The 25204-nt window shown below is 40.7% G+C and overlaps 1 protein-coding gene across 1 annotated transcript in view; it reads right to left on the minus strand.

Moving 5' to 3' along the window:
* Positions 1 to 25204, minus strand: part of FMN2 (formin 2) — a 294117-nt gene that overhangs the window by 116809 nt on the left and 152104 nt on the right. The window contains exons 7-11 of the mRNA XM_059899583.1: positions 7153 to 7244; positions 6862 to 6991; positions 5662 to 5808; positions 2998 to 3057; positions 2739 to 2859 (exon numbers count right to left, since the gene is read on the minus strand). Of these exons, the coding sequence (XP_059755566.1) occupies positions 2739 to 2859; positions 2998 to 3057; positions 5662 to 5808; positions 6862 to 6991; positions 7153 to 7244 (550 nt within the window). The remainder of the gene's footprint in view (positions 1 to 2738; positions 2860 to 2997; positions 3058 to 5661; positions 5809 to 6861; positions 6992 to 7152; positions 7245 to 25204) is intronic.

Genomic DNA, 25204 nt, shown 5'->3' on the forward strand with positions numbered 1-25204 from the left:
TTCTTATATTCTGGAGAAGAAAACTTTCTTAAATAATAAATTCATGACTAGGTAGATCTTAAAACTACTAAGGGAAACAAAATGTAGTGAGCCATCTGTGCTCATTATTTGTTAAAATCTAAGTTAACCTTAATCGTGCTGTACACCATCCAAAGACAATGCCCTTATGTCGTCCTGCCTTCTTAGAGCTTGCTTGCTTTATTTTGCTTTTGTATATTTAATAAAAACTGTCTCAAATGTTAAAAAAAAAAAAAAAAGAGAAGCTGCTAACGGCCAGGAGAGAACAAAAGCTACCTGTCACTGAGCTTGGACAGGCAGGGGAGCTCCAAGGAGCTGCAGGAATCTTGGGAACAAGTACAGACACCAAACACAACCGGTGCTCTTACAAAATGCTAAAATGAGGTTCAGTTGTCTGAGCCATAACGCATTATTTCTTGGTCTTTCTTTTGAAATGAAAATTAAGTCTAGAAGCAGAGGCAGAAACCGTGACAGAGCCAGAAGATAAGTGACTGAATGGTTATAGCTTATCTGTCTTTATCAAACTAGTCACACTGTTTATTCTATTTTTTCCTTATTATAAATAGCTAATATTTTTGGATACTTATTATACTGAAAATATTGTGAAAACTTTTTACATATATTATATTATTTTCTAAGTTTTCTTAAAAAATCTTGCTTCTGAAAAAAAAAAGTGGACAGGCTATTTGAATCTTCTGAAATGAATTACCTAATTTGGTCACTTGAGAGGAATCATTATTTGGCTACATTTATCAAAGTGAACATTATTTTAAGGTAATTATATCCAAAATAACACCTCTCAAAAAAAATTTCTCTTTTTAGCTCTGCGTCTTGTGAGAATCTGCCATTTTCATGACCTCATGTAACTATAGTGAGAAAGCATGTAGATATGAAAACTGAATGAGAAAACATTCCAAAGGGAAGCACCAACCAAAGTCAACATAAATCCCCTGTTCATGAGATCACCATTCCACCTGTTTATAAAATCATGTGTAAACTATGAAATCCTGCTTTGCAAGACTGAAGTGGTCAAAATGTTAAGTATTTTCCAGAAACCCCAGAAATGCCCAACACCACATGAGAGAGAGAGAGAGAAAAGAAGAAGAAGAAGAAGGAGGAGGAGGAGAAGAAGAAAGAAGAAGAAGAAGAAGAAGAAGGAGGAGAAGAAGAAAGAAGAAGAAGAAGAAGAACAAGAACAAGAATAAGAAGGAGAAGGAGAAAAAAAGAAGAAGAAGAAGGCGAATTTCATAAGCAAACCAAGATACCTGGTATCTTGAAGTATACCTGGTATTTTAAAGTATGATAAATACTACACATGAATGGTTTGGGTTGTGTATTCCTTTAAGATATCATACTTAAATACATAGTAATGTAGCATTACACAATTGTAACATAGTTTTAATTGTTATTTATTTAAAAACAGGCAGTCATTCTTGGGCTCTATCCATGAGCACCCGTATTCGATGCTCTTAGGGGAGCATCTAAACAGCAGGACTTCACCCCTCCTTGACAGTGACGATTGCATCTCTGGTACCCACAGCACCTAGCAAAGGCCTTTCATGCATCAGGCCCATAATAAATGTTAAGTATTTAGGAACTACGGGCAAATTATATAACGTTACTACGTTGATTTAAATCCATATAAACGTGTCTGTGACCAGAACATAACAACTCCATAAATTTGATTACAGATCAGTATCTTTAGATAAACATTTCAACACTGGGATAGAATCTCTTAAAAAGTTTTATCATCTTTTTGGTTTCTGGGGTAACCAAGCCTCTTCTCATATAGTGATACAACATGAAATGAAAATCTCACATAAACTTACTCCATCCCTGTCTGTGCTTAAAGAGTTAGAAAGATGCTTAAATCGACAGCTGAGGTGTTCTCAACTTCACAGCAAGAAGAAACCTCGTAAAAAGAAGGTAAAAGGGATGAGTGAAATAGGTGAAGGGGATTAAGGGGTACAAACTGCCAGTTATTAATAAGTCACAAGGATGTAAGGTACAGCATAGGGAATAAAGTCAATAATACTGTAATAACTTCGGTACATAATAGATGAAGATATATTGTTGTACACCTGAAACTAATATAATATTGTAACCCAATTGTACTTCATTAAAAAAGGCAGGGGAAGGGGATGAAAGGGATTTTATCTACAAAAATAAAAAAAAAAACTGTAAACTACTTGCTTTTGTGCTTTTCTTTAAATTTACCATTTTGAAGAATTTCAAACTCTCTTCAAAACGATTTGATATAAGGCTTCTCAACTAACAAAAAAGCATGACACATGCACATGTTTTTTGACCAAATATGTGAAAAAAGATGTTTTCTTCCCAGGAAAGTTTACACGCCACAATATCTCGGACAAGTATAGCAAGGGTGGGTGGGAGGGAATATGTATCTTTTAACAATGACATGATAAATGTACAAATGTTCTTGGCTATAAAGTGAAAGCAAAACAGTCAAATTTGCCCCTGATGAAAGAGGCTGCTATTCAAATAACCAAGATGCTATTCAATAACTAAATTTCTAATACACATAACTTTTTAAACAACAAAAGAATAAGATTATTGGTAAAACTTTTCTTTTGCCACACACACACACAAATGTTTACATGGATGTAAAAGATTTTACTTTCTTTAAAAACACTGAAAACTCTGTCCTCATTAAAAAAGCATAAATAAAAACCATGAGTTTCTTTAACATTGCAGGTTACCTCTCAGGTCTTTCTTGAGTTTTCTGAGGTCTTTTTGAAAATCTTCAAACTTCATCTGCGAGGCCTGAAAGAGGTCCTGGGGTTCCGGCAGTGGAAACACACACTGTTCCTTCCCAGCATCCTAATCAGCAGGAAGCACAGAACGCTTAAATGAATGAGGACTGAACAACAGCAGCAATGACAAAATGAAGACAAACACGGCCAAATCGCTCAACAATGAGGAATAACAATACGTGACTCTATGTAAAAACTGTCTCACCTCATCGAAATTGCGAAGATAATAGGACACGATATATGACAAAAGGCTTCTGCTATTGTCCTAGGCAGAGAGACCAAAGTGAGTAGAAATATATTTTTTAAATTATTAAATATACAATGTTAAATTAAATTCACTCAAGTAAATCCACACATGTAGATGAGAATATTTGGGATGAAAGGTGAAGTTCTCTGTTTCTTCTTACTTTAACGGTCCAGACGGTCTTGTTTTCCCCACTGTTCCCACCTAAGCCCCACGTGGAAGCACAGCTGTTTCAGGGTAGGGTCTCAGATGTACACACCTTTCTGTTTTCACCCTCCTTGACCAGACAATTAGTTCATTAATTTTATGTTTTATTATTGAAAGGTATAACTACTATCTAAACTGAAACGACTAAATATCACCAGCATTTCTGCATGGCTGGACCAACAGGGACCACTCCAACAGGAAGTTTGATTGAGGCTTGTTAGTATGTAGATTAAGAAAATTTAAGTTAAGTATTATTTCAAGTAAGCTGGAGCTTTAAAAATGCAAATGCATATTATAAATTATGTCAGCAACTGAGATTTAGGAATTAATATCCATGCAGCTATAAATAATGTAATGTATGTAGTTCAAAAAAAAAATGTTTCATATCTAACAATCTTCAAAGAAGAGCTTTCCACCTTCTTTCTGGCATATTTAGAGGAATTAATTTTTAATTTTTTTCATTGCTCAAAATTAGTATTAGATAATCTGAATGTGTGAAACCAAATACATATTTTAAAAACACACTCTATAATACAAACTTTGTTTCCTGGAATGTTCAATCTAACCATGATTTTTCCCCCATTGATAATAAAAGAACAACATCCCTTTATAATCAAGTTTGACATGACATGATAATATTTCTATTAGACTCCCCATATATACTTCTATATACATATATTACAAGGAAATATATAGCTATAATAATAAAAGTAATACATTTCTTAGAAACAGGATTGCTTGTAAAATGATTTAAGCAACTGACTTCCTTTGTCTTTCCTAACTTGCAAATCAGTGAAATGATCAGCAATACCTGAATCAATTAACAAAACACTTATTAAATGCCTGCTGACAGGCATGCTGAGCAGAAGTTAATTCTGACTGATCCAAGGAACAGCTCCATCCATGCAGGTCTATATAACTATATAGATATAGTTATCTTTATTTTATACAGAAAGAACCAAATAGACTTTGCATATAGCTCTTGTGAGAATGCAAGTGAAATTATTTTTAAAAACTTGCTTCTTGATTATTTTTTCCAGATTATTCCTTGATTATTTAAATTAATGAAATTTAACTTATAGGAGGATTGAATAAGATATATCAATCAATACAAAAAATCCCTTATTCATATATAATTATGATCATCAGAATCTATTTCAGATTCATTTTGATAAGTAACATTATATTGATGCTATTTGTATTCCAATGTTATTTGCAAAAACTACTTGTTTCAATCCAACAATCAGCTGTAAGAACTATTCAAAAACTACTATGTGTTTAGAAAAAAGCTTTTGTTTTTGAATAAATGATTTATCATGTTGACATATTGGAGGTTCCTATGAAAATGTATATCATACAAATAAAACAGCATTTGAAGAAATATAACCATAAAAATCACAAAAATTATATGCTGTTGGTGTTCCAAGCAAGGACTATGTTTTTCCCAATTATGGAAAAGCACACTGTCTGGCATTTCATAGAAGCCAGATGAAGGAATGTTCAATGAACATATGAGTGGATATGAGTGAATAAACCAGTGAGTTGTTGACTGGCAGAGAAAAGCAAAAAAAGTATCTCCCTCCTATCAGGGAGATTATTGCCTTATCTAGGAGGGCCAATTCTCTGTACTTTCATTTTTATAGGCCAATTGTTCACTTAAACTCAATATTTTAAAAACATTTCCTTCATAATTTCCTTCATCATATAGTTCTTTGTGAAGATTCTTTTATCAGAGAAACAGAATGCTATTATTCTCTAAGTTTACAATGTCAGACTTTAACTCTGACCACTGTGGTGGTTTCCCTGATGTTATATTTCTATTGACACTCTCATAATCTCTTAGATGTTAATTTTAAACAAACACAACTACAGAATTAGAATAAAAAATAATAATTAGGTTTGCAAAAGGGCTTAGATGTTCCCATATATACCAGTATCAAGGAGAGGATGATATAGAGAAAAAGAGGATCATCTTTTAAATTTTATTTATGAACTACTTTCACTTGTCTTTGTTTTGTTTTTAAAACATGGGCCTGTTGGCCTCCATTGCTTAACATGGAGAGAAGAAGAAAGTGATGGATACACTGTTTAATTTATAGAAATCAACTAGTCCTCAGATGCAAAAAGATAAATATTAGCAGACATGGGGAAGATAGTAAAAAATAATTATTTTTATTTTAAAATATTGTCTTCTCAATTATTCATTAGACAGAGGATTCAAAATTACTCACTTTAGGAAACATTCTTCTTCTCTAGATCACAAATATATGGTGGTCACTACTTTTATCTAGCTCAGAACACAAAGGAAATTTTGACCTTGGGACGTAAATATTTATCACACTGGTTTACAGTCAAACTTATTACTCAACAAGATGTCCAGTCCTCAGTGTGCTACATTCACTCACCCAAAATACTTACACTGCTTTTGACGTCTTTCAGCTTTGGGAGGATGTCTAACCCGAAACCGTCTGCCTGTCCCCGAGTCTTATTTCCACCATTCATGTAGTTGCCAAAGGCAAGAACCAAACCCAAAACCTGCATGACCCCTGAGCCATTTTTTAATGTCTGTAAAACAGGATAAAGAAGAATCTCTCACTCACAGTATTGTCTGAATTATCTTAAGTCAGTGGCAGATATTCATATTATACTAATAATTTGGGGTCACAACCAAACTTCTTCAGTGCCCATTTTAGTATATTTAAGAGCAGTGTCTCCAAAGATAACTTAGAAAAAGTTGCACCACCCACAAGCATGCAGGTTGTGCTTCTGTAGCTGAGATGTACCAGCCTAGGTCATTTCTGTGATGTAACTGCATGGAAAACAAATATGGCTGTGATATGAGAACCACCACAAAATAATATCACTGCCATTGGCCTAACTGTATCTGCCGCTGTACAACGCAAATTTTTGGCATAAGGTGTAACTACCAAAACGCAGTTATAAAGTTTAATTTCCAAATTTAGATTTATCCCTGAAAGGTTCACACTCACTTCTTCCAAAACACACAGTTTAAGTTGAATTTGTATATCACTTCCTCTGAAAATGTGTCTTTCATGACATCTTACTACTTTTCAAAATGATTTACCATAGCCAGGAAGAATGGTGCTTTTTTGACAAATTGTTTTAAATGTTAATATTGGTAATTTCTGCCAAGCCTTTGTTCTTTGTTTTCAGAAGAATATTTATCTTCTGTCGAGTCATATAGCTGTTCCTGAAGCATTTGGTTTGAATCACTAACAATTTGTTGAGGGACCCTCCCCAAAATGGAGGAACATAAAGAAAACGGCTTCACGTGGCTTTTGTCTGGCAGTCTGATGGAGGAGAGGCCCGTGACAAGGGAAGATTGTGCTTTGGCGAAAGCAGGGGGACAGAAGCCTGCGGGGGTGGACGCCCAGTGACCGTGCCCCAGCAGCGCTGTCCCGGGTCCACTCGCCCTCCTGCACATTTGCTTTGACCTTGATGCTCAGTCATCATACATTCTCTTTGGTGGGACTGCTATCCTTCAAATTTTATGAGTACTTACGGTAAATAAAAGACAACTTGTTTGAAATACGAACATGACTGAACACAATTAAATATCAGAACCCAAGCGTCAGCCCCCGATGGACCAACACCCACCTCACACAACTTCTGTAGCAGCTCCAGTTTGCGCCGAATTGAGCAAATGCTTTCTGAAAATGTGGACTGAAACAGGATGCAAAAGACTCGCTCTGAAAAGTTGGGGATTAGTGACAGTTCATAAAGGAACCTAAGGAAATAAAGCCAAGTTAAGAGGAAAAAGATGATGCACATAAACACGTTCATCCTCACATCATTCATGATACTGATGCACAGAAGATACTTCATTTTCTGAATGGAAAGAGCCCCCCGTGGCCTGGACGCCGCCCGCGGGGCCGAAGCCCTGCTTACTGCTCAGGTTTGTCCAGAGACTTGGTGTTTTCCTTGTCTTTGGAGGACCGGCCGTGTTTTTCAATTTTTTCCAGTTCATCTGACTGTGCTCTCTGGAACAACAAAAGCCAAGCGGCTTTTAGATAATGATGATCTTAAATACAGCAAAACTCTATATATTTTCATATTTCTTAGCATCTGTTTGAAGTAGAGATCATCTCCAAATCTTCCGAATGTTATTGTCTGTTAGTGACATGCAAAATATTTATTCCAGCATGCTTTAAAACAACGCAGTTTCCCTCTCTTGTTTTTTAGTGGTTTATAATACTCTCTAGAATGCAAGAAATTCATTTTAAAGTGTCATTTCTTATTCAGAAATTAATCAAGTTAAATTTGGAAGTAATTTGATCCTAAAGCTGTTAAAGATTTTTAAAGGGAGAAGTACCTATTTAACTACTGCAATCATTGTTTATATCTATTTGTTTTGGGGAAAGAACAGTACAATTGAATTATTAAGTCATGGAACAAAAATAAAAGATTTTGATTCTTCTGAATTTTCGTTTTGATTCAAAAATGGCTCTAGGCTTTTCTTCCTAGGTGTCTTCTTTCACCTTTTAAAATCCCAAGCTGGGCTTCCCTGGTGGCGCAGTGGTTGAGAATCTGCCTGCTAATGCAGGGGACACGGGTTCGAGCCCTGGTTTGGGAAGATCCCACATGCTGCTGAACAACTAGGCCCGGGAGCCACAATTACTGAGCCTGCGCATCTGGAGCCTGTGCTCCGCAACAAGAGAGGCCGCGATAGTGAGAGGCCCGCGCACCGCGATGAAGAGTGGCCCCCACTTGCTGCAACTAGAGAAAGCCCTCACACAGAGACGAAGATCCAACACAGCCATAAGTAAATAAATAAATAAATAAAATTAAAATCTCAAGCTAAAAATTTGTTGTTCAAAGTTTGTTTCTTTATAGGAGAGGATCCTGTGCATTTTACCATAAGGTAGAAGATTTTATAGGCTTCAAGAAACACAAACTTGGGCTTCCCTGGTGGCGCAGTGGTTGAGAATCTGCCTGCTAATGCAGGGGACACGGGTTCGAGCCCTGGTCTGGGAAGATCTCACATGCCACGGAACAACTAGGCCCGTGAGCCACAACTACTGAGCCTGCGCGTCTGGAGCCTGTGCTCCGCAACAAGAGAGGCCGCAATAGTGAGAGGCCCGCGCACCGCAATGAAGAGTGGCCCCCGCTTGCTGCAACTAGAGAAAGCCCTCGCACAGAAACGAAGAGCCAACACAGCCAAAAATAAAAATACATTAATTAATTAATTAAAAAAAAAAAAGCCAAACACATTTCTATAAAAAAAAAAAAAAAAAAAGAAACACAAACTTACTCTTTATGGAGAATTTGGATGATTTTATTTTCAGTCTTGTCTCTGTAATTCACAAAGCTGTTTCAAAACAGTCAAAATACTACATTGTCTAAGTGCATTAAGAACTTTGAGTAGACCACCCTGTCTTGGGTTTGAGTCTAGCCCTCCGATATTAAAATCCCTTCAACCATTATTTGTTGTTTACACAGAAAAGCGGCTCAGCCATAAACTGCTGTAGACGACAGAACCTGATCAATTTCTAGAGACTACAGATTTCCTCTAAACAAAGCATATTCTGTTTTGAATTCACTGATTGTTCTGAAATGCAGGTTTTTCTATTGATGGGATTAACTAGCAAAGACTAGTTTCTCCAAGGAAGCTTCTTTTAGCATGGAAAGATTTGATGACAGATCGGTAGATCTTCTGAGGGTTTGATCAATTTTGCTTCCGGAATGTAATGTGACAAAAGGATACTGAGAAGTAAAGGTACGACGTCCACTGCAAAGCCTGCCTTGCCCACCTCGACCCCATTATAACCAGTCTCTCTCTAGAACAGCACGGAACCTTGTGTTCGCTCTGTGTTGTGCTACACGTACCACAGTGTCTCACTGGTGATGCACACACATGCCTACAAGCTTCTGGAGGGGGAAGGCCGTGTCTCGCTATGGTCCTAGTGACTGGTATGGTTCACTACTGTATGGTCAGCCCTCAGTATCGTGGGTTCCGCATTTGTGTATTCAATCAAATGCAGATCCAAAACATGTGGGGAAAATTCCATAAAGTTCCAAACAGCAAACTTGGATTCACTGTGCTGCAGCAACATTTTACACAGCACTTACACGGCATCATAAGTAATCAAGTGATTTAAAGCATACAGGAGGGTGTGTGGGGTTATATGCAAGTACTGCACAACTTCATTTAAGGGACTTGAGCGTCTGTGGATTTTGGTACCAAGCCCCCGCAGATACCGAGGGGTGACTGTGCAGTTAGCAGTCAGTAATTTTTTTAAAACATTGAAAAATTAAAACAGTAATTGAATATGAAAAAAGAAGGCCTCCAATTCTGGGGAGAAGAGGGAGGTAAAAGGACGAAATATAATGACAGGACACTTGAAATAAGAACTACTGAGGACATGATGATACAATGCCAACTGTTCAGAATCATCCTGAGAGTACGATGAGAAGCCTTATGAGGTAATTTGAGTCCAAAATAGATACCTATGCCTGCATGAGACAGAATTAGTCATTTCAAATGCTAGGACACAAATAGGTAGATAAAGAAATTAGAAAGGTATGCCCAGCAAAAGTACATATGACTTCACTCATCTGTACATCCATTCCACACAACTCTTTTGGGTACCCATCATTCATCTCTTATGCAGGAATACTTATGTGTGTAAAGGTACAAGAAGTAGGACTAAAACATCATAGGTTTTTAAGCAATATTCATCAAATCTACAAATTCTGCTATTCATCAGTATACCAAGACCGACTGCTTCTTCTTGCCCATCATCTCGGCTTTCTCCTTGCAAAACATGTGGGATCAAGCAAAAGTCAGTTATTTTCTACCTGTTAAGGCCCCAAATTCTTACTCTTATCAGCAACCATCAACTATGTCAAACTAGTGACTACAAATCTGTACCAGAACCTAGAGGTCACCTTGATAATTCTGGCTTTGTTTGACCCCCAAAATGAAGTTAGTCTCAAGGGTTCTTCTCTGGTCCATGAGTTTGAAGTAATCATCAGGGTCGGGCTTTAAAAAGGATGAATTTTAGGGATTTATTCATCCACCGATTCAATCAAAGACCGATTGTTTACCAGGCACTACACCAGACAATGGAGATAAAAATATACACACTGGGCTTCAGATTCAAGGAAAATCCCACCACACAAAACATCATGTTGCTCATAACACCACTCTTATTTGCTCAACCCTGCTACAGCAACCTTCCACTGCTTTTTAAAACTATATATAACCCTCTATAAGAAGGGGATGCTAGTGACCACACTACCATACCAGTGGTGATGAGAGTTATCTATGGAAATAGGTTCATTTTTCCTTGTGGCCAAAGACACACGGGCAAAGTAACTACACACTCACACACCAATGAACAACATAAAGGAATTTCCAAGTTCCAAACATTCAAGTAGCAAGCCTTCCCTCTCCCAGTCTCACAAGACTAGATCATTTCAGTCTCCAGCACAGGGACTGTCTTTTGGTTACTACCTTCCTTTACTTACTGCACACTTCCCCTTCCCACTCCCACCCCGATTACCTGCAGGTTTGTACCAGGATTTCCTTTTCTCAAGAGTTCCTGTTTGCCTAGAAATGAAATAGATCTATTGCTGCTAAGTTGGAGGCTTTCACCAGTTACCAAAGATTCATGGCACCCAGCACCCAGACACACTCCTCACTCAACCGCTGGCCAGAACCGACCTGGATTCCTGGCTGCCAGCCCCGGATTTCACCAGGTATTTTGACCTCCACGGCCCTAAACCCACATGCCCTGCAACTGAAGGCTGTTCTTTCAACTCCTGAGAAAAACCGTAGCTCCCAGAGAGGACGGGGCTGGGGAGCAGGGGGTGCAGGGGCAGAGGAGACTGTGGAGAGGGATGATGTGCTTTCCTGATGCCGAGTCTATTGCTGGCATTCAGCCAGTGTTTCTCAAGCAGGGTTCCAGGGAACACTGACTTGGGTCCTGAGATTCATTAAGCATTGCTGTGTGAGGACTTTCCCTGGCGGTCCAGTGGTTAGGACTCCACGCTTCCACTGCAGGGGGCGCGGGCAGGGTTCAACCCCTGGTTGGGGAACTGGGATCCCACATGCTGTGCAGTACAGCCAAATATATATATATATATATATATCTGTATGGTACACGCTAAATAAATACTCTCAGAAGTTATGTTGTTGAAAAAACTATTTCATTTTAACAGTAATCCTCATAACTAATTGATCATAAAACGTGTGTGTATGAGAGGGAAACAGAGAGAACAGGATAGAAATGCTCCCAAGGAGCCGGTGTTCCAAGGGATGTAGGTGGGAACACGGTGCAGGCCAGACTCTCACCAGTCCCCGTTCGGTTTCTACCATTTTCTCAGTGTTTCTATTCTACGTCTCATCGCTAAATCTTTGCCTAAGCCCTGGCCCTCATGTCTGCCTCCGGATGGGCTCCCACTGGTCACAGCATCACACCCCCTGTCCCTAGACCCCCAAAAGCCCTCCTCAGTCCCCACCGCCAGGCCCGCGATCCCACCAGCCCACACACGACAAAAGTCTTCAGCCCGCGTTTCCGAGACAGCCCGCTTTCCCCTGCATATGTCCACACGAGCAACTGCTTCCCCAACATTTTCACCTGCATAGCTCAGAAGCACCTTGGACAAAAAAGTCTAAAAACAAACTCATGTTTTCTTCCCCAAAACACTCAGCGGTCCTGATGACAGCAAAGTGGAAAAGAGTCACCCAGCCGGACGCCAATGAGTCACCAAGCCTCAGAGCCACTCTCCCCGGCCACTCCCAATGCCATCGTCCTGCCCGGGCCACCACCCTCCTGCCCGTTCTGCCTGGCCCCCGTCACCGTCCCCAGCTATGACACCCGCCCTACATGGCACGCAGTGTCACTCTGTAAAGATGTGGACCGGAGCCTGTGCTCCACGCCACTCCTCACGCCTGTGTCTCGCCTGACCCTCACTCTTAGATCAGCACACAGACCCCGGGTGCCCGCGAATCCCCCGTGGCCCGCCGCCCGCCCCCATCTTGTGTCCTACCCGCACGTGCTGAGCGCTTCTGTCCCCACTGGCTTTCCTCCAGTTCCTCAAGTGGATCCCACTCCTCTTACACCGATGCTGCGCCTTGTGTCTGGAACATTCCCCACACGTCTAACCCCTCAGCACCCCTTCTTCTCTGCTCTGGGGAGGCTGCCCTTCACCTCCTCACCAGCCTGGGTCCTCCTGGGGACACAGTCCCATTGGGCATCGCCACTGGAAATGAGTCTGGGAGGCGTGGCTCCCAGAGTACAAAGACAGCTCCATAAGCCCAAGGATAATGTCAATGTTTTCATCATTGCAACCAGGGCACATGCCTGAAATAAAGCAGACGTTTAATAAATATCTGATGAAATAATCACAAACGCATGGAGTTTATTATATATAAATTACTCCAAAGTCACTCATTTCTTCCTAACGTCCTATCTCCTCATTCAATCTCATCTTTTCTCTCCTTTCTGCAATAGAAACAGTAACTACCAGGCCTTGAAACAGTGGGTGTCTGACTTTGGAGAAGTCAAGGTCACAATGTCTGGTGACGTGAATGACAGCAGCCAGGCAGCCGGTTCTGTGCTGGATGGTGGTTGAGGGGAGACTGTGCCTGGTCTCCAGGAGTTTTCTTTTTTTTATTCCTGTGCTATTGATCCAGCGTCAGCAGCAACCTTCCTCTTCCTGTAACTGACCTGCTTATCTCTCCCTCTCTCTGCTCACCCTTCCCCTCAGCCCTTTCTTTCCTACTTGAGCCTCAAACTCCCTTCTCCCCCACCCATCACTCCCTGAGCCCTTCACAGCCCTCCCTCTCCTTCTCCAGCTCAGAATCTCAGAGGCAAACTGACTTCTCTCATTTGGGCTTGGTTTTTGAATCCCCGCGATCTGGCTTTTGTTCTCTCACTAAGCTCAAAAATGATCTTAGAGCCAAGAGTCTCTTTTACCTGTAGATAAAACAAGAGCTCCTATTTATTGAGCCCTTAATAACAGTCAGGCACCGTGCAAAGTGTTCTCCATGTACAATGTCATGTAGCCCTCACAGAGCCCTGACAGGCACCGTTATCACCAAGAGCATCACCCCCATCGTATGATGAGAACGCTGAGTCTTAGGTCTCAACTAGTAAGCACGGTGCCAAGGTCCAAGCCTTCACCTATCGTCTCCTGATGTCAAGGGGCTGACACAGATGTCTTTTTTACAGAAGTGCTACTGAGCCCCAGGCTGCCTACTGAAGGGGCCCAGGGCCTTGAAGACCAACATGGGGCCAAGATGAGGACACCCCATTCCTTGCCAGTCCTTCGTGCAACTATAAGTCCTGGAACTAAGACCACAAACAAACATAGGAATGCTATGAAAAATGCAGGGAAGGCTGACTGGCCGGGAACCTCACAACCTGAGGAAAGCCATAAGCTCCCCAGGTTTTCTTTCCTCCTTCATCCCCAGTGGGGTGCTGGAGAGGCCTGGATGCAGGACCAACTCTAGACAAAGAACGTCTGGCAGAAAAAAACCTCATTCTTAATACTTGTCCTACTCGAGCCAAAAACCAAGAGAAAAACTGACCCCTCGCGGAATCAGTGTGGCCGAGTGAAGAAGCGAACATCCCCCGACCTGGCAGCAATGCGGTAAAGCTGGTTGGCAGGAGGCAATGCTACTCAGTGACCTTCTTCCCCGACCTCCGCCCCGGTGCCTGGGGGGCAACTGGTACTTCTCCCACCCCCGGCAGCAACGAGGCACAATGAGGTGGCTCAGAGGGGTGACAGTGAGCCTACAATCTAACTGGAAAATGGGCAAAAGACGTGGACCTCACCAAAGAGAACACACAGAAGACAAACACATGAAAAGACGATCATTTGCCATTAGGAAAATGCAAATTAAAATCACAGTGAGATATTACAATACACCTATCTATTACAACAGCTAAAATTTAAAAGTTGGTGACAGTACCAAGGATGCAGCAAAATTAGATCTCTCCCATATTGCTTCTGAGGACGTTCTGGAAAATAGTTTGGCAGCTTCCTAAAAATACATTCTAAATATACATTTAACATATGCCGGGCATTTATCGCAAAGCTGAGAAAGCTTATATCCACACCAAAAACTTAATGTATATGAATATTCATAGGAGTTTTATTTGTAATAGCCAAAACCTGAAAACCCAAATGTCCCTCAATGTAGGAAACAAATGTTGGAGTGTTCACACCATGGAATACTATTCAGCAATGGAAAAAAAATAAGTTTTTGATACACTCAACACTTGGATGGATCTCAAAGGAATTATACTGAGTGAAAATAAGCCAATATCAAAAGGTTACAGGTTACATCCTATATGATTCCATTTATATGACACTCAAAATGACAAAATTACAGAGATGGAAAACAGAATAGTGACTGCCAGGGATTAAGAATGGGGAAAGGGGTCTTTGTAGAGGTGGAACAATTCTGTATGTTTTTTTGGCTGTGCCGCAGGGCTTATGGGATCTTAGTTCCCCAACCAGGGACCAAACCTGGGCCCTGGCAGTGAAAGTGCCAACTCCCAACCACTGGGCCACCAGGGGATTCCCAACAATTTTGTATCTTGATTGTAGTAATGGTTACACAAATCAACACATGTGATAAAACTGTACAGAACTACACACACATAGAGGCATGTGCATGCACACACGCACACACACACATAGGAGTGCATGAGGAACCAGCAAAATTGAAAAAAGGTCTATGGGTCATACCAATGTCAATTTCCAGATTTTAACACTGTACTACACTTTTGTAAGATGTTATCACTGGGGAAAATGGGGTGAAGGATACACAGGACCTCTGTGTACTATGTATGTTGTGTCCTGTGAATCTGCAGTTATTTCAAAATAAAATATTAAAGAAAAAATCAACACAGCCCACTGCTCATCTGTTCTTTTATGTCCCCAAATACGTTCCTCCTTTGAATATTCAATCTTGGTCCAGACACCCAGGAAAGAAGCCGACTTTGGTCTCTCCCCTCCCTCGTCCAGTTAGACAACACTTCCTAGCTCATCAGCCCTGAAAAAACCTCAGGAGCAGACTTCCCCCTCTCCTATCTCAATGCCACATCCATCCCTGTCAGTCTCAGCCCCTCCCAAATCCAATTCCAACTCTCCTGTGGGCTACCTTCCTCCAACACAAAATTCCTCACCCCAGCTCACTCTGCTCCACCTGCTGGGAAAGTCCTCATGTCTACTCTCAAGCTTATAAGAACATCTGCAAACAGCCCCAAACCTTGCCTCTCTATGAAGATTACCCAGGGTTCCCCAAATCAAGTAACTGTCACCTCTTCAGCAACTGTCCTGTTCTTTCCACAGAACTCTATCCCAGCACTTGTCACCTTAGCCTGTAACTATTTAATTATGTACCTGACCCCCAACGTCTGATTTGGCAACCATCCATCTGACGGTTAGTTCCTCTCATTTTATTTGAATAAAAAACATGCATGTTAGGTACATTATAAATGAAATATCCTTTTCTATGTTGGACGGGGGACATCTCAGCAATTTCAAGGGGAAATGCTTCTGTATTATTAAATGACCACTTAAAATATACTTTTTACACATTACACATTCAAGACTTTATGGGTGGTCTCTATACTATTTGTTGACTTGTATTTCCTCTAATCGTGAAAAGTAGCTTTTCAAGAGATATACTTTATATAGTCCACAGACTAACATACTACAGTCCAACAGATCTTTCCTCCCAGGTAAAACAAACAACTGGAATTTCGTTAAATGTCAAGGGCTGAGGGGAATTTGCAAAATGATGGTCAAGGACACATAGCAATGGTGGTCATAGACACATAGCAATCTCAAGTTGTATGTCAAGGGCTGAATGGCTCTTCAGAGGACCTGAGATAACACCTAACCATATATTGGCAAATCACCATATATTGGTAAGTAAATAAAGATTTCAGAGCCAAATATATACCTGGAATCATTCAACTTCCTAAATGTCAGCTGAAAAAAAGCCCCACACAACCTAAAAGTTGAGGATTATGCTTTATTCAAGGACCTTACTGAGGACTCTAGCCCAGGATATAGCCTCTCAGATACTCTGAGGAACTGTTCCAAAGAAGTAAGGGGCTTTTTGCTGAAAAAACAAACAAAAAAAAACACATAGTTGAACGTCAAAACATTACTGCTAATCACAAAAAAACAGACATCTCAAGTTAATGATGTTAGTGCTTTTCTGTGTATGGGAAGATGCCAGAATCTAGGCCCATTGAAATTATTCCTTTGATGTGCACCTCAGCTATCTGGGGCCAGTGTCCTATTGTTCTCCACCCTTAATGTAGGGGGCAGCCACAGTGGCTGATGGCCTGACAATGGGCAACATTCTTTGCTTACTGGAATGGCAGGAGACACTTTTTTTTCCCCAAAGTTCAGTGAAGGAAAATGATAGGAATTTTACATCCTTATGAAAAGATTTGACTACTCCTTTCACTGATTAATCGCTGAGCTAAATGTTAGTTATTGCAATCATGGGCAACAAGGAGGGAAAGATGATGCACCCCTCAAGCAGAATGTCAAAACCATCCAATTCTATTCCTGTTCATGAATAATTTCAAGTCAGTTCTCTGCTTTGGAGTAACCAAGGCTCTTAGCAGGTACCTACAACAATCAACATTTGCTACCACTGAAATATCTCTACCTTATATGACCATTCACAGGCCAAACCTGCAACTCTTCTACAAAAACTATTACATTCCTAGTCTAAGTACACTCCTCTACCATCAGCAGAATAAAGGGATTCAAAGAAGGTATAGCCCCTGAGAAAACCATAATTCAAAAAGAGTCATGTACCACAATGTTCATTGCAGCTCTATTTACAATAGCCAGGACATGGAAGCAACCTAAGTGTCCATTGACAGATGAATGGATAAAGAAGATGTGGCATGTATATACAATGGAATATTACTCAGCCATAAAAAGAAACGAAATTGAGTTATTTGTAGTGAGGTGGAGGGACCTAGAGTCTGTCATACAGAGTGAAGTAAGTCAGAAAGAGAAAAACAATACCGTATGCTAACACATACGTGTGGAATCTAAAAAAAAAAAGTCATGAATAACCTAGGGGCAGGACGGGAATAAAGATGCAGACCTACTAGAGAATGAACTAGAGGACACAGGGAAGGGGAAGCTGGGACGAAGTGAGAGAGTGGCATAGACATATATACACTACCAAATGTAAAACAGATAGCTAGTGGGAAGCAGCCACATAGCACAGGGAGATCAGCTCGGTGCTTTGTGACCACCTAGAGGGGTGGGATTGGGAGGGTGGGAAGGACGGAGACGCAAGAGGGAGGAGATATGGGGATATATGTATACGTAAACTGATTCACTTTGTTATAAAGCAGAAACTAACACACCATTGTAAAGCAGTTATCCTCCAATAAAGATGTTAAAAAAATAAAATCACATATACTTACAAGTAAATAAATTATATATATATAATAAAAGAAAGTACAGCAAAGATTTATGGCACCAGGTTGGCACAAACATTCATCGTGGTTGCTAGCCAACGGCATCATTTCTCTAATGCCTGCCTGCTATCACGGAAAATTGCTGGGAAAGGTTTAATGTATGTGTGTCAGGAGAGACTTCCCCCTAGGAGAGATGAATAGTCTGTAATTGGACCAGAATTTCTCCGGGAAGTGTGAACTCTGGCAAAGGCATAACACAGCAATCATCCCTCTATTCTTGTCTTTTAAGCAGTACCTGTGCTCCCAGCTACAGACATACCACATCTCCCCTCCCCAAACCCAACAGCCTTCATAGTCTACTCTTTTTTAGGAGATAGGACTTAAAGTGTCTTATGATATATATTGTGTTAAACTATTATTTCGTTGAATGTTAACACTTGAATTACTTTATGATTATTAAAAATTTATGCATATTGTACCTACCCCACAAAAGTATATCCTCCTTGCTGGGGGAGACTGGGCAGCAATAGGTACCTAGCACATTTCCTAGAAGCATACTATAGACAAGAGCATAAATTGGAAAAGAAAATGTGTAAGCATAAATTATTTTTCAAGGTATTAATATACACTATTATTTCTATATACATTATTTTAAACATTTAATTAAATATTCAATACTATATTTTAATAGGCACAATATACATAGCTTTCCAGAAATGGAGCTACCAGTCATATCTAAGAAAAAGCTTACTTCAACTTTAGCAAGTGCTCACCATTTTGGAAAATCCTATTAGTGGTGATAAAAGTAATTTTAGCTGCTATATTCAAGGCGATTATAAATAAAAGGACAAATATTGGTCTCTATCGTATCTTCTGGTTCAATAATTTACAAGTATCATATAATATTATAGATTACTTTGTTATTTCTACTTTAGAGTGTAGACATTAGATATTTAAAGTTATATATGTAGAAAATTTTTTATCCATGAATTTCTTCTCAGGATGGTAAAGGAAATGTGGACAAAGAACGTCGCTGTCATTTCAGTAAACAAAGGATGTTGCAGCCATCAAGCCATCCCCACGTGTGCTCCCTGAGGGGACTCAGGATGGAGTAAAGAGGGCACTGGCCCTAGGTAGTTAAGGTGCACATCAAAGGAATGATTTCCATGAGCCCAGACTCTTGCATCTGCCCATACACAGAATAGTGCTGAGGTCATTAACTTGAGATGTCTGTCTTTGTGATTAGCAATAATCTTTTGAAGTTCGACTACATGTTTTTTTCTCCTGTATATCTTGACTCTTCCCTTAGCTCTTTGGAATAGTCCCTCAGAGTTTTCTGAGAGGCTGCATCCCAGGCTTAAGTCCTCAGTCAGTCTGCCGAATAAAACATAATTCTCAACCTTTAGATTGTGCATATTTTTCAGTCAACAGAAACATAAATATTTGTTAGGAAAAAGAAGCACTGAATGGATAAGATTGAGAATTAACAGCCTGGTCTAAGGGGTACCCATCCGGGATGACTCATCCTTCTGCAGGAAGATCCCTAAATAAAGAGACTCAAAAGGAAAGGAAAGGAAAGTGGTAACACCAGAGCCTGAAGAGCAAATGTCGCAACGTGAAGCGACGCAGTAAATGTCAAGGGATTACTTCTTGACATCAGTAGTGGGTCTAGTAATTTGAAACAAGAGAGGGTGTGTGGGGGAAAGGAGGTCAGGAGAAGAAAGAAGCACCACAGAGTCATGAGCACAACCTCTCTAAGTCCCCTCACAGATACACAAGGAAGCCAGTGACCTTGACGCTGCTGGCGAGGTCGACCCAAGCAGCTCCCCTCCTGTGCTTTACGTGGGGGAGCGGATTCTGTGATGTGGCTCCAGAGACCTGGATTTCTGTCCCGATAACGAGAAAGCAAGAGTCTTTATTTCAAATGTAAAAGTAAAAACTGACCCCAAATTAACTGTGTGGAACATCTGATCACAGTTCCTCTTTCTCCTTAAAATATATGCCATCATTTAAGTAATGATTAAAACCTCAATGCTTTTAAAAACATTCTGTTTAAGAGAACGTGTCAAAGCTAGTGTTATGTTCACCATAAATAAATGCATTCATTTGGTAAATATTTCTTTGTAGTGCTTAGTGGGTTCCAAGGGAATATGATACGAAGGGAAAAAAGCAGACACAGAAGTTCCACGATGTTCCATGGAGGGGATGAGAGTAAATCCTGGCAATGTGTGTGGAACATCCAGGCTAAGTGCTCCACAGGCGAGTTCGCTCTGCGTTTGTAACAGGAGGGTTTGTGACCCAGAAGAATGACAGAGGGGGAAGGAGGGGATGAGAACAAAGGTTCAGTGATGTTCACTAGGACGAGATGGCGAGTAGAAGTTTCCCATCTGAAGGCGGCTTTGTCAGTGCTTGTTCTAGCGGTGGGACCAGGAGGTTTTGGGAAGCAGAGGCCAAGTGGCTGGAGGGCAAACAGCTGGGAGAGCTGTTCTCTAATGAGTCCACCCTTGGATTTCAGCAATCAAATTAAAATCTAATCTTAAAGTAAGGTGGAAAATGTATGTGAGCATTCCCATGTCGTTCATTTCCAGTGAAGTTGTGTTAATCATTCTAACTTTCATTTCCCAGGAATTCACTGGAGACAGTTTATCTAAGAGAAGCACAGTTATCAAAAACTCAGTCGATACTTTTATGATGTGGCAGGCAATGTCACATTCCAGATGAACAGGAAAGAAACATAATTTCTGGATTTTATGAAGTCCATAGCATCAATCTGTAAGTGATTCAAGACCTAAAGCTTTTGTTTTTTAATTCTGAAATTCACCTTAAGCACGTTTATAGTTGAAAATGAGCTACAGGGATTCCAGGAACCAACCCCAAGAAGCAATGAAATATGAGAGTATGGTTTTCAAACAGCTCCGTGAGGAAAGTCAGTAATCCTCTCACATTTGTTTGAAGAAACTAATGATTAAATGCTGCTAAAAACATGAATCCAGTAAGACCTCTAGGAAGTGACAGGAACAGGCAGTTAATCCAGTTCATTTTCGCTAAGGCAACAGTGCACACCTCTGAGGATGCTCCATCCTGTAAAGTGTGCCGGTTACTTTTCCAGATTGAAGTTTATGGTCTGTCAACCACGACAGTAAGTAAAGATCATTACCACTATGCCCGTGAAATCCAATCCCCAGAAGTGTAAAGTTAAACCTCTAATTCTTGCTATCTTGCCTGCTTTTTTTTCTCCTTCTAATTGGATTAGAGCTGTTTAATTACAAATGGATGGGGATTTTTTTTCTCCTTCTTTTTAATATTTTTTCTTGGACTGAACTTCTAATAAGATTCACTTCTAAGGTTTGGTTTTGTCTTACTATTTAAGATTTTTTTTTTTTCTTGACTATGAGATAAAGGGAACTGAATCTTAAAAAAACAATTCAAGTGTTATACAAGGACATTTTAATGGACACATTTCTGAATTGATATTAAATATTTGATTCACTAAAGAAAAAATAAGGAATCTACCTCAACTTCTCCTCCATCCCCACAATCCCCATCCATCACTTCTCTCCGGGCCATCTGAGGAGTGGTCACTAGGAATCAGAATCAACAGACACATTTAACCAACTGTAAATATTACATACTGCTTTTGAAGATATTTTACCCTCAGAACTCAATGGTAGTAAAAAACCCAAAGTTAACTGTAAAGATTTTTGCTTTTAAAAACTCAATGGGATATACTGCATTTAGTATCTCTGTGGATTCACTAGATGTTTTGGGGTTTTTTTTTACCATCTTTATTGGAGTATAATTGCTTTACAAAGGTGTGTTAGTTTCTGCTTTATAACAAAGTGAATCAGCTATACGTATACATATATCGCCATATCTCCTCCTTCTTGCGTCTCCCTCCCACCCTCCCTATTCTACCCCTCCAGGGGGCCGCAAAGCACCAAGCTGATCTCCCTGTGCTATGCGGCTGCTTCCCACTAGCTATCTATTTTACATTTGGTAATGTATATATGTCCATGCCACTCTCTCACTTCGTCCCAGCTTACCCTTCCTCCTCCCCGTGTCCTCAAGTCCATTCTCTACATCTGCATTTTTACTCCTGTCCTGCCCTTAGGTTCTTCAGAACCTTTTTTTTTTTTTTAGATTCCATATATACGTGTTAGCATACAGTATTTGTTTTTCTCTTTCTGACTTACTTCACTCTGTATGACAGACTCGAGGTACATCCACCTCATTACAAATAACTCAATTTCATTTCTTTCTATGGCTGAGTAATATTCCATTGTATATATGTGGCACCTCTTCTTTATCCATTCATCTGTCAATGGACACTTAGGATGCTTCCATGTCCTGGCTATTGTAAATAGAGCTGCAATGAACATTGTGGTACATGACTCTCTTTGAATTACGGTTTTCTCAGGGTATATGCCCAGTAGTGGGATGGCTGGGTCATATGGTAGTTCTATTTTTAGTTTTTTAAGGAAACTCTATACTGTTCTCCACAGTAGCAGTATCAATTTATATTCCCATCAACAGTGCAAGAGGGTTCCCTTTTCTCCACACCCTCTCCAGCATTTATTGTTTGTAGATTTTTTGATGATGGCCATTCTGACTGGTGTCAGATGATACCTCATTGTAATTTTGATTTGCATTTCTCTAATGATTAGTGATGTTGAGCTTTCTTTCATGTGTTTGTTGGCAATCTGAATATCTTCTTTGGAGAAATGTCTATTTAGGTCTTCTGCCCATTTTTGGATTGGGTTGTTTGCTTATTTGATATTGAGCTGCATGAGTTGCTTGTATATTTTGGAGATTAATCCTTTGTCTGTTGCTCCATTTGCAAATATTTTCTCCCATTCTGAGGGTTGTCTTTTCGTTCTGTTTTTGGTTTCCTTTGCTGTGCAAAAGCTTTTAAGTTTCATTAGGTCCCATTTGTTTATTTTTGTTTATATTTCCATTTCTCTAGGAGGTGGGTTAAAAAGGATCTTGCTGTAATTTATGTCATAGAGTGTTCTGCCTATGTTTTCCTCTGAGAGCTTTATAGTGTGTATTCTAACATTTTGGTCTTTAATCCATTATGAGTTTATTTATGTGTATGATGTTAGCGAGTGTCCTAATTTCATTCTTTTACATGTAGCTGTCCAGTTTCCCCAGCACCACTTATTGAAGAGGCTGTCTTGATTCACTAGGTTTTAATTCCTCAGGAAACAGGTATTGTGCCGTCAGGATTGCTTTTTTGGTTTTTTTGGTTTATTAAAATAAATTTATTTATTTTATTTACATTTACTTTTGGCTGTGTTGAGTCTTCTTTGCTGCACATGGGCTTTCTCTAGATGCAGCGAGCGGGGGCTATTCCTTGTTGTAGTGTGCAGGCTTCTCATTGCGGTGGCTTCTCTTGTTACCGAGCATGGGCTCTAGGAACATGGGCTCAGGAGTTGTTGCTTGCTGGCTCTAGAGCGTAGGCTCCATAGTTGTGGTGCATGGGCTTAGTTGTTTCGCAGCATATGGGATCGTCCTGTACCAGGGCTCGAACCCGTGTCCCCTGCATTGGCAGGCAGATTCTTAACCACTGCGTCACCAGGGAAGCCCAGGTTTGTGGGTTTTGAATTTATGTTGTGGTTAGATTTGGAGACTACCCCAAATTCATTGACATCTGGAAGAGAAAGCTCCCTGCCAACCATATGCCACCAGGGAGAACAAAGATTATATTCTAAACAAGGCCATGTAACAAGAGCGTCCATCTCTTTCACAGAAGTTACACGGTCCGATGACACAGAAGCATCTGGAAAAAGCAAGCATGTATTTATAGCAAAGGATTCAGGCTGCCTATGTTTACTGTTCTCAAGGATAAGCAGTGGAATGCCAAGTAAGAGTGTTCCTTTGTACACCTGAAACAAATATCTCAACTATACATCAATAAAAAACAAAAAGGAAAAAAATAAAAAGTAAAGTAATTGGTAATAAAAAGTTTACTCCTCATATATTTAATATATTTTGTTATTAATTAAATAGACAGTAGTCTATTTTTTCTTGATAAAACTTAAATATCCCTTTGAATACCATTATTAAACTATTAAGGCAAAATTAAGACTCTATTTAGATACTTTTCAAACAAGATTTCAGACCTGAAATGAGTAATTACAGTTATATCAACACAATAAATGTTTGAAAGATTTCCAAGGAGGTCCCAAGCCAGACCCAAGTGCACACATCAGTTTTTCCTTCCAGAGGCACTTTCATATGAGCAAGACTCATGTCCTATGGAGTGACACGTGATCTGGGAATTACATGCCAAATAAGAACAAACCTCCCTACTGTCCACACCAGCTATTGGCTCTGGGCCCTCAGCTTACCCCACTGACCTCATTGACATAGTGGACGGGCCTCAGCACGGTGCCCTTCACCGTGGTGAACACAATGTTACGCTTTATCAGTAGGGGGTGCTGGAGGCACATGGCAGGAGGAAAGGGGGTTTCTGGTGTGCGGGTGTTGGACTTTTCCTCCCCACCCGCTGCACAGGTGATCCACAGTGTGGGTGTGTGAGGACATGGGTTGGGGGTCCTCTGGCCAGCCATGACTGCAGCCATAAACCAGAGCACATAGAGCCCCTCGGAGCTTTGCAGTCCTGGCCGAGGCCCCGTGACCTCTTCACTCCCCATGTGGACACGAGGCACTGTGCACTCGCACCAGCCACGGCTCACCTGGGCCCTGAGCTCTGTTTCCTGGGCTCTCTCAGCATGGACGTGGCAGGCTCTGGGCTCTGCCCATGGGGCATCCTGATGCCGGCATGCCTGGCCACAAGCTGTGGCTCACCTGCTGCCCTAAGTTTGTTTTCCACTCGCCCAGAGAATGGGGACAAGGTGTGGTCTGGGCAAACCAGGGTGCTGCAGACACACCTAGTCCAGGGAGACTGTCTCCCTCCAAGTCTCTCCTCGCTTGGGTCCTAGATCCATCTTCACATCCTTCTACTCTCCAAGCACAGGTTAACCATTCATTATAATAAGTTTCCTTGTTTACTTTACCCTGAGGCTTCTATCCCCTGATTGGACCCCCACTGATAGCACGGCCAACCCCAGGGCCTGACAACCCACTTTCTGCCCTGAAGCACCTAACTCCTATATCCATTTGAATGAATGAGTAGACAACTCAAACCTAACAGGACCAAGACATGTTTTTTATTTCCCATCCTTCACCAAACCACTTCGATGTATCCCTGAATGGCAACTCTATTGCCCAGGCCAAATTCCTTGGGATCCCCCTTCATTCCTCTTTCTCACAGTCTGTATCCAGACCACCAGAACACAGGCACCAGTCCCCTCCACCAGGAAGCCTACACAACCCACTGAACCAACCTTAGCCACTGGGAGCAGACACCAAAAACAATGGGAACTATGAACCTGCAGCCTGCAAAACGGAGATCGCAAACACAGTAAGTTAAGCAAACAGAGAAATACAAACCAGATGAAGGAGCAAGGTAAAAACCCACCAGACCAAACAAATGAAGATGAAATAGGCAGTCTACC

This window comes from Balaenoptera ricei, chromosome 16 (genome assembly GCF_028023285.1).
Source record: "Balaenoptera ricei isolate mBalRic1 chromosome 16, mBalRic1.hap2, whole genome shotgun sequence".
Classification (NCBI taxonomy): Eukaryota; Metazoa; Chordata; class Mammalia; order Artiodactyla; family Balaenopteridae; genus Balaenoptera; species Balaenoptera ricei.